The sequence below is a fragment of the Athene noctua genome, chromosome Z, assembly GCF_965140245.1.
Source record: "Athene noctua chromosome Z, bAthNoc1.hap1.1, whole genome shotgun sequence".
In the NCBI taxonomy this organism is placed as follows: Eukaryota; Metazoa; Chordata; class Aves; order Strigiformes; family Strigidae; genus Athene; species Athene noctua.
In genome coordinates, this window is record NC_134077.1 from 12,067,570 (window position 1) to 12,082,925 (window position 15,356).

General features: G+C 56.9%; 2 protein-coding genes across 2 annotated transcripts; both read right to left on the bottom strand.

The window, feature by feature from the left end:
• Positions 1-4,742: 4,742 nt before the first annotated feature.
• LOC141973206 (TATA box-binding protein-associated factor, RNA polymerase I, subunit C-like) lies at positions 4,743-6,498 on the bottom strand (the record flags this gene model as incomplete). Its single annotated transcript, XM_074931498.1, has 6 exons — positions 4,743-4,872; positions 5,280-5,408; positions 5,503-5,638; positions 5,757-5,828; positions 5,944-6,067; positions 6,195-6,498. Coding segments are annotated over 6 exons (771 nt in total), but the record flags the coding sequence as incomplete, so codon positions are not given.
• Positions 6,499-6,612: 114 nt separating this feature from the next.
• On the bottom strand, positions 6,613-14,670 carry LOC141973340 (TATA box-binding protein-associated factor, RNA polymerase I, subunit C-like). The gene is given in 16 exon segments (XM_074931799.1): positions 6,613-10,374; positions 10,666-10,913; positions 11,165-11,302; positions 11,432-11,606; positions 11,746-11,874; positions 11,969-12,104; positions 12,223-12,294; positions 12,410-12,533; positions 12,661-12,771; positions 12,847-13,094; positions 13,182-13,246; positions 13,337-13,438; positions 13,531-13,637; positions 13,876-13,969; positions 14,124-14,206; positions 14,209-14,670. Coding segments are annotated over 16 exon segments (2,736 nt in total). The 5' UTR covers positions 14,255-14,670; the 3' UTR covers positions 6,613-9,516.
• Positions 14,671-15,356: the final 686 nt, after the last annotated feature.

The following is a 15,356-nucleotide window of genomic DNA, read 5'->3' on the forward strand; positions in this document are numbered from 1 at the left end:
AATGAGGAGCTAGGAAATTAAAATAGGATATAGAAATTAGGCACTCAAGAAATAAAGGTATAACTTAGTTTAGAGATAAAGATGGAAGACAGAGATCAGGCTAGGGACTAGAGGCCTATTAGTTAAAAAATAACGAAGATTAAAATAGGATAATAGATCATAGTTGATGGGCCAGAGAGCAGAACAATACGGAAAACTTGATTAATAGAAGCTGTGAGAGAACGCTTCCTGATGGAATAGGAAGACAGCCCTATGGGGTTGTCAGGTCAAAACCATCCTATGGTCTGGCCTGAGTCCAGGAGGCTACAGAGACTGCGCAAGAAACTGAGGTAAAAAGTTCAACAGTGAGGAAGACAAGCTACTTCATCTCTGCAACCCCAGGCCACGACCACTAGGACACACTGCACAGATGCAACTAGGAGGAGACCAGGGCGGAACATATGAAAAAAACTGTCAAGCTCATTATAATATGAAGCAGAGATAGGTTATGCATATGTATATTATGAATATGTAATGCTTTCTAGCATAAAGCCAAGACAAGGTGCCACGAGAGTGTGCACGTTTGTGGTGGAATGATCCCTCGCGTGCCTCAGCGCTGAAAAAACATACCGACTTTATAACCTTAGAGGTTGTGGAGTCGTGTTTCCACAAGTCACATCTGCGACATCTGGGTGGAGAATTAACTCACAACTCTTTGCAAACAATGGAGCAGATATACTCCAGCAGAGCAGACTTGAAAGACATGCCAATGGAAAATGCAGAGTGGGACCTGTTTAAAAATGGTAACAGCTTTATGTGGGATAGAACACAGAAAGCAGGATAGCAGTGGTAAACATTGCAGAAGAAATGGAGGCCAAGGCTCTGCCATATAACTCATAGCCCTGCTGAGCATTGGAGCTGTCAAAGGACAAAACTGTTAACGTATAGACAGATTAAAAGTTTGCCTTTGGGGCCATTTGGAAAGAAACAGGACTCTTAACATCTCAGGGATCCCCATTCAAATACAGGCCATAATTCAACAATTATTACAAGCAATTAATCTGTCTAGACCATTGTCAAACAGACGTCTTCAAATTACTGCAGCAAAATGGAGACCAGTATCCTTAGTAATGATAGATATATTTTCAGGCTGTCCCACCAACAAGGCAAAAGGACTATCAAAAGTGTTACTTAATGCAATAATACCAAGATTTGGGGTACCTGTAGGACTATCTTTGGATAGGCATCCACACTTTATAGCAAAAGATGTTCAAAGTTTTGCTAAAGCATTAGTGATAAAATGGGATCCCCATACCCCATGGAGCCCTCAATCAAGTGGAAAAGTAGAAAGAATGACTCAATGCCTAAAAAGACAAATAAGTAAAATTTGCCAAGAGGCTCAGATAAAGTGGCCAGGTGCTTTGCCCTTAGCTTTGCTATGAATACGCCTCCAGCCTAGAAATAAAGAAAAAGCTGGTCCATTTGAAATCATACATGGTAAACCTTATCAGGTGATGGAAACTGGAGTTAATCCTGAAATCCTAGGGAAACATTACCTGAAAGGGTATGTTATCTCTCCAGGAAAGGTTCTGTTCTCTCTCCATGGATATGCCACTGGCAGCTCACCGCTATCCCTGGATGTGCCTGTGCATCCAGACCAACCCAGAGACTGCGTGTATCTGAGGACTGGTCAGATGAGCTGTTGAAAGAGAAATGGAAAGGACCTTTCCAGATTTTACTCACCACCTACAGAACTGTTAAGCTCAAAGGAGTCACTCCATGAGTACGTCAGAGCAGGATCAAGCCAGGCACCAGAATGAATTGTCAAACAAGAGGACCTTTACGCTTAAAATTAATCCAGGAATCATGAAGTTCTTGGTTTTATTTCTTGTGGTGATCTCAGGAGGTGCAGAAGGTGATACAGACAGAGGGGCCAACACAGACTTAGATGGAAACTTGATTCTAACTGTAATACAAGTGTTTGGTAGGATGTGTAATCTTATCAGTTTTAAAGCATATACCCCAATTCCTCATTCAGCAGGTCAGACCGTCCCATGGGGTATTATACCAATGAATTCACTTTTGTTAGGGGAATGAGATAACATCACAGCAGCCTTTAAATGGGCTAACATTTTCTACTATTGAGACAAAGAGAAATTTGACTTTGCAAATAGAAACTTTTGTCAAGAGCCACTCAAAAGGGGTTCCAAATTCTTAATAAGCAGGCCTGAGCTAATACTAAAATGACTTTTAAAAATAGGCTAGCCTTACACTTGTTATGAGTTCAAGAATAAGGAGGGTCTGTATCTTAAACTAGACCAGGAACACTGCTGTATTCCCATCCCAACATCACTGATAACCTTCAAGAACAATTAGACAGATTGAGAAAAGTAGCAGAAGATAGCAGAGTAGAGAGGCAGTGGAAAATAATTGGCTCAAGACAATCCTCCAAGGATTAGGTGGATGGTCAGCCACATTGCTGGAAGGAATAATTTATGTGGTGATACAGTCATTGTAGGAATCTGCTCAGTTGTGCTAAAAGAATCACTGAGAAAAATATATGGAAGTAGTAAGAAAATCTAACAATTTCCCAAGGGGGAATCAACACCAAATACTTAGAAAATGTACTTAGCATACAAACAAGAAGTCCCTGTGTATAGTTGTATAAACTTTCTCTAAACTTTGAAGGTAAGGCAGTCTGTGTGACAAACAGACAAGTGTCAAGGAGCAAATCAAACCGTAACAGGCCCCATTGTATGAACTGTGGCGGTGAGTGAGGCTACATGCCAAAGGGTGATCCGACCCAGGAGCTACAAGGGATGGGTAAACTGAGTTAGGGTCTTTACCTCGTAACGACCCCCAGAGACCACCAAGACCCATCCCGTTTTAGTATGTTTGTGCAGGTGCATTTGATTTCCTGGGAACAGGTGGGTATGTCTCAGGATTGACACGACTCTTCATTTCTTTTCCCGTACACAGTGAGTGCCTTTGTCCCTCGGTTGGGTGTCAGGAGAAATCCCCCACGAGCCCAGAGCTGTAACAAACTAATGTCGGATTTCTAAACGGTCCCTGGTTTGAGGGAGTTTCCCTGGGGACGATTTTCGGTAACAACGTCACCCGTGAAGGCCCGGCCGTGTCGCCCCCAACCCTGCCCCCCACCCCTCCTCTCCCGCCTCCGGTTCGTGTCTCGGTCCCGGCCCCGGCTCTGCCATGCCCGCCCCCCCCGTTACTCCCATCCCTGACACACCCGCCTGCCCCCGGTGCCTTAAAGCCCCGCAGTTATTTTTTTAAAGGCGATGCTTTCGAATCTCGGGAATGGGGAACAGCAAATCCACCTCCACCCGAGCGGTACAGGCTGTGTTTCCAGGGAGGGTCCCCCGAAGGGACAGACAGGATAAAGGGCCTGTTGGAAAAGAAAGAGAGCGGCGAGGCAGCGGCGGGGGGGCCGCATCGCCCAGTCTCGACGGGTCGGACCGGCGGCTGCGGGAGGAGACGGGGCGGCCGAAGGGCTGCCCCGGCCCCGGGCTCGCTCGTGCCGCCCTCCCGCCGCCGCGCCCAGGGCCCGGGCCAGGCCGCCATCGGGCGGCTGCTCAGGGGCTCCTCGGGACACGCCGCCGGCTCCGGGGGCTGCGCCGGGCCGGGGGGTCCCGGCGCTGGATGCGGCCCCTTCCCGCATGGCCCGGCGCGGCCGCTGCCGCGCCCGCCCGTGCGGGGCGCTGGGACCCGCCGGCGCCTCCGGCTCTTTGCGGCTGACTCTGGCTGGGAGGGGGGACCAGGCGTGCCGGGGGGGTCCCCGCAGCCCTCGGGAAGAGCCTCCAGCCAGCGGCGGGGCCGCGGGGCCGGGCACTGCCGGCGGGGCCGGGGCTGGCCCAGCGCTCCCGGCGCGGTTCCGCTTCCTCCGGGGCCGCTGCCGTGCCCGCCTCCCGCTCCGCCTCCTCCTCTTCCTCCTCCTCCTCGCCTTGGTAATTGGCTCACGCTCGGACGGCTGCGAGTTTTGTTTTTCCCTCCTCCTCCGCTCTGATAATTGCCCACGGACTGAGATAAAAAGTTTGTTTCGCATACTCCGCTTGGATAATTGCCTCACGGCCAAGCAAATAAAAGATTTGTTTTGTCTCCTCCCGCTCCAGCTCCTTTTCCCTTCCCCCTGGCTGCCCAGCACCCGCCGGCCGCAGCCTCCGAGAGAGGGGAAGAGCCGGGGGCTGCCGGGGGCGCAGGGGGGCTGCGCTGCCTCGTGGCTCAGCCTCTGGCAGAGACATCCGCGGCCTCGGAGAGCTGGAAACCCAGCAGGGACTCCTGCAGCCCGTCCCCCCGCAGTGCGGGGCCGGCCCCGCGGGGACAGGGGAGATGCTGCCCCCTGGGGCCCCTCCTGGGGCCTGGGCAGCAGCGGGGGCTGCCTCCGCCCCCCGGGTGCGCTCACCGCTGGCTCCGACCCCCTCGTCGTTTTCTGGCTCGTGAGTCTCTCGCACAGGGTTGTTCAGGGCTTGGCCTTTGCTCTTGTAACCACCGACCCGGCAGGGCATGGGAAGAGCTGTACCCAACCCGACCCTCCTCCCCAGGACCTGCTGCACCCCAGGGTGACAGCGGACATGATGCCATGGCAGCCCCTGACGTGCAGAAACAAACTCTACCACTCAGAAAGAGTAATAGAGCTGGCATATTTATTCCGGCCGGGGTGCAAGGGATTTCTCCACAAAGCTTGCACACCGTCTCTGGCAAGTAGCCAAATATTTATTACACCAAAGCATACATATTCATTAGGAAGGGCTGGGTTATTACAATTAGTTCGGGGAATAGGTGTGATTATTATAATTATCCTAGGGAAGAAGTACTTGATCTTCACAGTGTCCGCTCGCTCCAGGGTGCATTGTTAAGCGAATTCCAGATGTCTCATTCCTAAATCGGCAAGATCATCCTCTAGACAGCATCTCTGAGTCCTTTTGTTCAAGTTTAATTTTGCCTAAGTGCCCCCATTCAGTGCTTTGAGTAGGTGCCCATTGAGGGCTTTGATTCTGCTATCGGTGAGTTGTCCTTTTAATTCATACCCCCGGGCTACCTGCTACTTTCTTATAGCCAATCCTCAAACTATCTGGTAAACTACTCTGAATCCACAAAACAAGTCTGGACAAGAAGGATTCTTAGACAACGTTCAGAAATCATCACACATTGCTATACGTAAATAATTTGAAAGGAAAGTGGTCATTTCTCTGTACCACCCCCCTCAACCCCCCACGGCTGCTGCAAGCCAGGGCTGTGCCAGGGTATCCCCACTGGCCCCTGGCTGTCCCCCCGCTGAGTCTCACCTGGGTGGTGACAAGGTGCTGGGAGGGATGAGCCCTGCCCAGGTACATTGGCAGCACCACACGCTCACCCTGCTGGCAACCGGCTTCCTCACCCACCTTGAACAAGTCAAAGTGGCATCTCTCGGGGGCCTGCAGCAGGAAATTGGGGTGCCATCAGTACCCTGGGCTGGGAGAACCTCTCCCCAGCCCGCTGCCAGCCCTGTGCCCACCATTCCGCGCTCACCCGGCCATCCAGGCACCGCAGGCCGGTGCGGTCAGCATAGCTCAACACCCGCGGGTGGGCGGTGAAATCGCTCCAGCGCCAGGGCGAATGGTCCCGAAAAAACATGGTCTGGGGGTCATGGCAGAGCCGCTGAAGCCTGTGGGGAGAAGGCAGCTCTGACACAGTGCAGAGCTGCCCCTCTCACCTGGGCCCGCCCAAACCGAGACCCAGGGGTCTGCATGAACCCCCTCCTGGCCCCGAGTGCCCCATCTCACCCTGCCTCGACGTTCCAGAGGTAGACGGCTCCGCTCTGAGTGCAGACTGCCAGCTCCCCGGGGAGGTGAGGGCTGTGGGAGGGGGAGCACGGTCTCACTGCAGGGGCGAGAGCATCCTCCACAGCGGGGAGAGCTGCAGAGGCAGCAGAGCTCCCTCCTTGCAAAGCTCCGTTTGCTCAGTGCCTACCTGACGGTGAGACAGGAGGCAGGCATGTCGGTGCGGATAACCTGCAGTGGTGCGGGGGCTGCCCCTGTCCTGCCCGGCACCCTCCAAACACCACAGTGATAGTCCGAGCGCACGCCAACAAAATCTGCCAGGGGACAGGAGGCTGCACGTCAGATGGCAGCATCCCAACGGGCTCCCTGCTGCCCTTCTACCCCATGCCCTGCCCAGCCCAGGGTACAGATCCTGGGGTGCAGATCCCGCAGATGCCTCACCTTCCCCATCCACCCGGGCGGCAGACACCTGCCAGACGCGCCCGTTGAGCTCAAACTGCACCGGGGGGCCCTGGGCGTGGGGCAGCTCCTCTAGCACCACGTCCTGGAAATCTGTGGTGCTGGCTAAGGGCAGTGCAACATGACCCCCCCCTTCCCTCCCCAAGGCCACCCCGCATGGGGAAGGTGGTTCATGGCCTGCCCTCCAGGGCACCCCCACGTCTTCCGGGGGCAGCCAGGCCAACAAAAAACAGATAGTGGGGAGGCTGAGGATGTGCAGATATTGGTTCCAAAAGGGAATCGGGTAATTAGAACAAAAGATGGAAAATAGAAATCACAGGATAGTAACAATAGTGAAAATGAAGGCCAGCTCGCTTCCAGCTCAAAAGCAGGTACTGAGAACTTTAATGTGTACATAACAATTAATAGCTGCTATTCTGATAAACCACAGCTAATGTCCTACACAGATTGCACAGGTGGAAGGAATGTCAGTATCATGATTGATGCAAAATATCTACAAAGTTTACAAACAGAGATGATAGAGAAAGGAGGGGAGAAGCACAAAGAACTAGAACTACAAGCCTGGCTGGCTGGCAGCTACAATCACTGGGAGCCCCAACAGAGGTGGAGGAAGTGGCTGAGGTGGAGGAAGAGGTAAATGGAATGGAGGTTAACTCTTCAAACTCTATGCTTGTGGGTGATAATCTGTTTTTCCTGCTTTTTGCAGGAAAAAAATGCACAGAAAGCATGAATGCCCACAAGAGAAAAAAACCTATTTCCTGAATCCTCAGGAAAAGGGGGGCCAGAATCAGATGTTAATCTGATTATGTTAACATCTGATACTGAATGAAGGGGATGGGGTGAGAGTATCAAGATCTTTGCAACTGATCCCCTGGGGAACAGTTACAGATTTCCTAGTAGATAGTGGGCAACCCACTCGGTAGTAACTAGCTGTAAGAAAACATCTATGTCAACTGTAGGAGTCACAGGAAAGTGAGCTTTTAGGCCATTTTTAAAACTTATCAAATGTACAGTTGTAAATGCTACATTAATTCATGAATTTCTACATGTGCCAGAATGCCCCCTCCCATTGCTGGGACATGACTACTTAAAAACAAACCTGAGAGTGCAACTAACATTTTCTAATGAATGTATTCAGCTACACGTGCTAGAAGAGACAGCATGCAGAGGCTGCAGGTGCATCTCTGCTTCTCCAGTGACCTCCATGAGTGGCAGGTGGTCAGCCCTGCCATCCCACCACTGGATACAGGGGGAGGTCTCTGCTCCAGCACACCTCCCCTCCTTCCTCCTACTGACCTCTGCATTCGCATAGATGTCCTTCTCCTAACACCTCCTTACAAGTCTCAAACCCCTCTCAGGTTGCCCTTCTTAAATACAGTATCAAAGAGGCACAACCAGTCGCTCACTAGTTTGGCCTTGACCAGAGGCAGGTCCACCGTGGAGCTGGGGAAGGTTTCAAGAAGCTTCTCAGAGGGGCCACCACTGTAGCCCCTTCCCCCGCTACCAAAAACCCCGCCACACAAACCTAGTACAATTGGTGAGAAGGACTGAAAAGACACTCAAGTGACTTGCAGTTGAGGGGCCAAAAAACATGTATGTCACACTAACTGTAGCTTAGCTCTGTGTGCTTGATGGGTAGAACATCTGCGTCTAGAGAACACAGACCTGTAAAACACTCAGAGGCTCCTTAGTGAACATCCTTAAGATTCCTGCGCTGCTGTGGGAAAAATCAAAGCACAGCAGAAAAGTATGCCTGCAAAACCCCCCCGATACACACAGGCAAAAGCAGCAGGTTCAAGATCTTTCTTCTTTTTGCCTTTCTGGCTGGCAAGGACCAAGCTCCATGGTGCCTGTGTCCCAGCTTGCACCCCTCTGCCTGGGTGCTGCTACGGAGATCTCCCAGGCTGAGGTAACGAGACTAAATTTACTCTGAATTTCATCCACCGTTTTGCGGTTGTTCCAGCATCCTGCCTGTGCCAGCTCACACACCCAGAAACTAACCTTGGGATAATCTATCAGTTTTTGTACCATGACAGTGACAGCCATTAAGTCATATTCTAATTTAGATTACATTCAAGGACTGGTTCCTCTGGTTTGTATACTGCCACAATATTGATTCCTTTTGTGAGATGTTAGAAATGCCTATCAAGAACAAAGCAGGATTAGTCTGGGTGATACAGTAATCTATGGTAATTTTTTTGACTCATCCGGAACCAGGAAATCACTGGGATCAGAATTTACATTTCAATCTGATTCAGACCTTACAATTGCAAACCGATCTGATCGCTGCGTTTGTGCTCATTTTCTAGAACATGGTCAAAAGGAGATTCCTTTAACAGGAGTACCCATTCCTGCAAATATGTCATGGCAAAATCTGTGGAGTAATATTTCAGCTGCAATTGATAAAACTGGAAATGAGACAATGCTATAAAGGCCCTGCAAGAAGAAGAGCCTGAATTAGCTAAAACTACTTTACAGAAAAGGATGGCTCTCAACATCATCCTGGCCTCTCAAAGAGGATGCACAGCTTTAGATACAAGCTGCCATGTAGACATAGCTCAAAGTGGAAGGATTTCCACTGATTTAATGAAATTTTGAAACAGACTAATAGGCTTTATGAGATACAAAAGGTTAATACTTCTCATGGATTCTTAGAAACATCCACATGGTTAACTTTTCAGTTCCACGATTCACGTCTGTGTGTAAAGAAACACTTAGTAACTTTAGTTACAATAATAACTGTGTTTGTATGCCTTTATGTACTCATCCAATGTACACAGAGATGTTGCCTGTGTTTGGGTGGACAAACTGTGGGAAAGATGAGACTTACCCAGATGAATTTAAGTTCTCTAGATGGTCGCAAAGGGAGTAACTGCAGCCCATATAAACATTCTTCATCAAGCACAAGGAATACTAATCACTGGTTACATTGTGGAAGCCTGATCCCATCCAGGCCTTGCTAACAACTTCGGCAGTAAAGAAGAGCAGAGAGATTGGTTAAGAGGGGAACTGCCTGCCCCAGAAGGCAACAGAGGCTGGATGATTGCCTGAGCCAAGTGAAGTCATCAAAAATCTGTGGTGACTGGGGGAGAAGTAAAGGCGGCACGGGGAGATCGCGACCACTGACTCAATTCAAGACCGAAAAAAATTGCCCACATCAACTTTAAAGCATCAACACATTTGTGCCCCCATGTGACACATGGGTGACACCACCAAGTCTTCTGCAGGCATCCACATGTGGAGCCGACTCTGGGGTGTGGGGGTGTGTGCGATCCAGTGGGGCCGGGCGGGGGTTATTGGGTGCTCAGAAGCCCACGCACGGGCGTTTGCGGTGGGGCTGAGAGGCAGAGGAGAGCTGGCTCTGGGAGGAGAGGGTGCAGAGCTGGCTGGCCTGGCTGCTGGGGGGCTCTAGATCGCAGGGGGCCTCAATCCACAGCCCCAGGTAGTCCCGCAGCGTCTTCTGCCGCTCCTTGGGGATGCCGCGGCGGCGCAGGCTCTGGGACGAGAGTAGGGCTTCGTCGGTCAGTGGCTCTGCCAGGGGGCTGTTGCCCCATGAGGAGTTCTCCCATGGGAGCACAGAGGGGCTGCTGGGGGAGAGCGGTGGCGGGGGGGCCACATCACTCAGCTCTGACAGCTCAGACTGATAGGTGAGGGAGGAGATGAAGCTGGACGAAAGGCTGCACCAGCCCCGGGCTCGCTTGTGCCGCCGCCGCCGCTCCCGCAGCCTCTGTATCCTGTTGAACCTCGTCCTCTCTTCCCACCACTGTGCCCAGTCCCCGGACCAGGCCGCCATCAGACGGCTGCTCAGGGGCTCCTCGGGACACCCCACCGGCTCCGGGGGCTGCGCTGGGCCCGGGGGGTCCCACTGCTGGATGCGGCCCCCTTCCCGCATGGCCCGGCGCAGCTGCTGCCGTGCCTGCCTGTGCAAGGCGCTGGGACCCGCCAGCGCCTCTGGCTCTTTGTGGGTTAAGAGGCTATTCTGGCCGAGGAGGGGGAACCAGGTGTGCCGGGGGGGCTCCCTGCAGCCCTCCGGAAGGGCCTTCAGCCAACAGTGGGACCACAGGGCCATGGCAGGGCCAGGCACCGCTGAAAAGGGCCAGGGGCTGGTCCAGCGCTCCTGGGGCAGTTCTGCTTCCTCTGGGGCCACTGCTGCACCGGCTGCCTCCTCCGCCTCCACCTCCACCTTCTCAACCTCCTCCTCCACCTCCTCCACATCCACCTTCTCAACCTCCTCCTCCTCCTCGACCTCCTCCTCCTCGACCACCTCCCCCACTGCCTCCCCCTTGACCTCCTCCTCGACCGCCTCCCCCTCGACCTCCTCCTCCTCCTCGACCTCCTCCTCCTCGACCACCACCTCCTCGACCTCCTCCTCCTCGACCGCCACCTCCTCGACCTCCTCCTCCTCGACCTCCTGCTCCTCGACCTCCTCCTCCTCGACCTCCTCCTCCTCGACCTCCTCCTCCTCATCAATAATCACCTCAAGGTTGGACAAATAGAAAGTTTGTTCTTCCTCCTGCTCCTCCTGCTCTTCAAAGAGAGGGGAAGAGCCGGGGGCGGCCATGGCCTCATCCCCCACTGTGGGCGCAGGGGGCTGTGCTGTCTCATGGCTCAGTCTCTGGCAGAAGACATCCCCGGCCTCGGAGAGCTGGAAAACCAGCAGGGACTCCCGCGGCCCATCTTCCTGCAGTGCGGCAGCCAGCCCTGAAGGGACAGGGTGAACACTGTCACCAGGGACCCAGCCCAGCAGTGGGGGACCCCTCCACCCCTGGGTGTACTCATTGCTGGATCCCACCTCCCTCATCATTTTCTGGGTCATGAATCTTTTGCACAGGGTTTTTCAGGACTTGGCTTTTACTCTTTCAACCACCAGCCCATCCAGGGCACGGCAAGGGCTGTACCCCCCCGCCCCTCCTCCCCAGGACCTGCTCCCCAGGGTGGCAAGGGACACTCACCAGCAGACGGGGTGCCGAGGTGCTGCCAGAGCAGGCGGTGGCGGTGTGGGAGCTGGGTGGGCAGGTGCTGCAGGCAGCCAGTGACACTGTGCAGCTTCTCTGGAGGCCCTGCCAGCTGGCAGGCCGATTGGCTGCCCCCTGCAAAAGGACACACCAACAATTGGCCAGTGAGCACCGATGCTGGGGCGGCAATTGGTCCCAGTGGCGAGGAGATGCGGGCACAGAGGATACCTGACCCCGCAGCACCACCAAAGCCACATTTCTCACCCCAGTATTGCAGCAGCAACAGCTCCTGGGTGCAGGATGCGCCAAGCAGCACCTTATGGCTCCTTCCAGGGCCACCTGGTGACAGGTGGGCAAAGAGAGGGGGGGCCTTCATCATGTGTGGCCACTTCAGCATGGGCACCAGAGGCAACCGTTCGTCCAGCACGTACACTGAGAACTGGAACAGGAGGAACAGCTCAGGGGAGCGCAGCCCAACATGCCGGGGCAGCCCCCCTCAACCCCCCACAGCTGCTGCAAGCCAGGGCTGTGCCAGGGTATCCCCACTGGCCCCTGGCTGTCCCCCCGCTGAGTCTCACCTGGGTGGTGACAAGGTGCTGGGAGGGATGAGCCCTGCCCAGGTACATTGGCAGCACCACACGCTCACCCTGCTGGCAACCGGCTTCCTCACCCACCTTGAACAAGTCAAAGTGGCATCTCTCGGGGGCCTGCAGCAGGAAATTGGGGTGCCATCAGTACCCTGGGCTGGGAGAACCTCTCCCCAGCCCGCTGCCAGCCCTGTGCCCACCATTCCGCGCTCACCCGGCCATCCAGGCACCGCAGGCCGGTGCGGTCAGCATAGCTCAACACCCGCGGGTGGGCGGTGAAATCGCTCCAGCGCCAGGGCGAATGGTCCCGAAAAAACATGGTCTGGGGGTCATGGCAGAGCCGCTGAAGCCTGTGGGGAGAAGGCAGCTCTGACACAGTGCAGAGCTGCCCCTCTCACCTGGGCCCGCCCAAACCGAGACCCAGGGGTCTGCATGAACCCCCTCCTGGCCCCGAGTGCCCCATCTCACCCTGCCTCGACGTTCCAGAGGTAGACGGCTCCGCTCTGAGTGCAGACTGCCAGCTCCCCGGGGAGGTGAGGGCTGTGGGAGGGGGAGCACGGTCTCACTGCAGGGGCGAGAGCATCCTCCACAGCGGGGAGAGCTGCAGAGGCAGCAGAGCTCCCTCCTTGCAAAGCTCCGTTTGCTCAGTGCCTACCTGACGGTGAGACAGGAGGCAGGCATGTCGGTGCGGATAACCTGCAGTGGTGCGGGGGCTGCCCCTGTCCTGCCCGGCACCCTCCAAACACCACAGTGATAGTCCGAGCGCACGCCAACAAAATCTGCCAGGGGACAGGAGGCTGCACGTCAGATGGCAGCATCCCAACGGGCTCCCTGCTGCCCTTCTACCCCATGCCCTGCCCAGCCCAGGGTACAGATCCTGGGGTGCAGATCCCGCAGATGCCTCACCTTCCCCATCCACCCGGGCGGCAGACACCTGCCAGACGCGCCCGTTGAGCTCAAACTGCACCGGGGGGCCCTGGGCGTGGGGCAGCTCCTCTAGCACCACGTCCTGGAAATCTGTGGTGCTGGCTAAGGGCAGTGCAACATGACCCCCCCCTTCCCTCCCCAGGGCCACCACGTGGAGAAGGATACAGAGGTGGTTCATGGCCTGCCCTCCGGGGTACACCAGGCGGCCCCTGTGTGCCCCCATGTCTTCGAGGGGCAGCCAGGCCAGTGCCCCCCCGGTAGGGCTGTCGTCAAAGAGCAGGTCGGCCCACTGCAGCAGCAGCTCCTCATGCACGCATTCTGCCAGCAGCCCCAGCGGCACCTCAAAAATCCAGTTGCGGCAGAGGTGGGAGATCCAGCGCAGGTGGCAGGTGTCACGCTGCCAGGGGCAGGTGCTGTAGGAGTAGACAGTGTCAGGCTGGGGGGAGTGAGCAGGAGCCCCCCTCAGCCCTCTCTGTGGCAGGGAACATAGGGACACTTACCGCCTGATCTGCAGACCACTGACTTTCTCCTTCAGGCCTGTCATCCCAATGGTGCTGTCTTGGCCCTGTGTCAGCTGGGATAGGAGGGAGCAGAGGTTGGAGTTGGCAGCTGCAAGGGGAGGGGTGGGGGACAGCACTGTCACCCCTGGATGGACACTGACCCTCAGCCTGGAGTTGCCCAGGTAGATGTTCTTGTGCAGGAGCTGCCCCAGGGAGCCAAATGCATCTTCGGGGTGATCCACAAAGAAGTGGCCCAGCTGTGTGGGAAGGACAGGGAGGGGTTGGGACGTGCAGGGATCCCACGCCATCCCCCCAGGTCCTCGGCAGGACACAGCCCTCTTGGCCCTACCTGTCTGGTGAAATCCAGAGCAGCCCCGGACTTGCCTGCCCGGAGCTTCATCCGCAGGGCACCGCGGTAGAGGATGTCCTCAGGTGCGAGCGACGGGACACAGCAGCCTGTGGGGAGAGGGCAGGGGCCGGCCGGTACCGCACAAGTCCACCGCTGCAGCACCGCGGGGCAGCGGCTGGCCCAGCCCGCTCCCTCCTGCGAGAGCACCACCGGGGGGAGCCATGCCAGCGCGGCAGAGACTCCGAGCACCGGGGCAGCTCGGCAGCCCGGGTGCGGAGCTGGAACGGGATGTGTGTGTCCCCTCCCGGGGCAGCGTACCCCCATCCCGTCCGCCGCAGCCCTCACTCGCGCTGGGAGGCAGAAGGGGCACGGCAGCCCCGTCGTCGGCTTCCCAGCTCTCGCCCGTCCCGCCGCGCCGGTGCACGAACGTCGACGCGGCCTGCAGGGAGAGGAAGGGGGAGGTGAGCGAGGCGCCCGCCCTGGGGCTCCCGCGTGCCCAGCCAGGACCCCCTCCGCCCCTGGACGCCCCCCCCCGCCCCCGGACCCCCCCTCCGCCCCGGACCCGGGCAGGGCGGGCTGCGCCGCGGACTCACCTGGCGGCGACTGGGGCCGGCTCCCAGCACCTGCCTCTGCTCGCCCCAGCCGGCGGCCCGAGAGGGACCCTGCTCCTCCCGGGGGGGCCCACGCCGAAATGGGAGGGGAAGAGGGAAGGCGGGAACTCCATGGCCCCGGGGGGGCGCTGGTCCCGCGTGGGGCTGGACGACCCGCGTCCTGGACGGTCCGGGCGGGCGCCGGGGCAGCTGCTGACCGGCTGCCCCCGGGGACCGGCGTCACCACGCGGCCGGGCTGCGAGGGCCGCGCACTAGCCAGCTCCGGAAAGGATCGGGGACAGAGCGGCGCTGCGGTGGGGACGCGAGGCACTACCGCCCCCTGGCGGCCGGAGCGCCCGGGCGGGGGTCGGGGGGGGCCGGGCCGGGCGGGGTCGGCGCGATGGCGACGGGCAGGGGACAGGGGACAGCCCCGGGCCCCGCCGCGGCCTCCCCGGCTGTTGTCTCTCCGACAGCGCTCGCCATCCGCATTGCCAAGGCCTGGCCCATGCGCAGAGCCGAGAGCGCGGCCTATTCCATCGCTGCGCTGAGGTGGGGGCTCGGTGTCAGCTCCACGAGCCGGCACACCACAGAGGCGCTGCAGGCGTTTCATCCGTGAATAGGGAAAAACGAAGTTTACGCTCATCGGTCCGTAAATATCATTGGTTGGTTCTATCTGAATTACCCTTGCTCCCTGCAAGTGTCCCGGGGAAAGTTTTTTCGGTCTTGAATTGAGTCCGGATGTCTCAGCCGCCTTTCCTTCCCCTACAGTTTCCACATATTTTCGCTGACTTCGCCCTTCTGGGGAAGTCACCCAGCCCCTGGCGCCTGCTGGGGCAGGATGTTCCAACCGTATCAGCCCTTTATCACCCAATCACTGCCCAAGCCCCTGGCGAGGAGGCCCTTGTACTGGAGGGGGGAACATTTGCACTGACCACAAGGCTGCACGGCCGCCCTGGGCCAAGTGCTGTGGGCCGTGGGGACCCCCCGTTTCTGTAGGATGTGGGGCAAAGGGACAGCGGGGCCGGCCCCGCACTGCGGGGGGACGGGCTGCAGGAGTCCCTGCTGGGTTTCCAGCTCTCCGAGGCCGCGGATGTCTCTGCCAGAGGCTGAGCCACGAGGCAGCGCAGCCCCCTGCGCCCCCGGCAGCCCCCGGCTCTTCCCCTCTCTCGGAGGCTGCGGCCGGCGGGTGCTGGGCAGCCAGGGGGAAGGGAAAAAGGAGCTGGAGCGGGAGGAGAC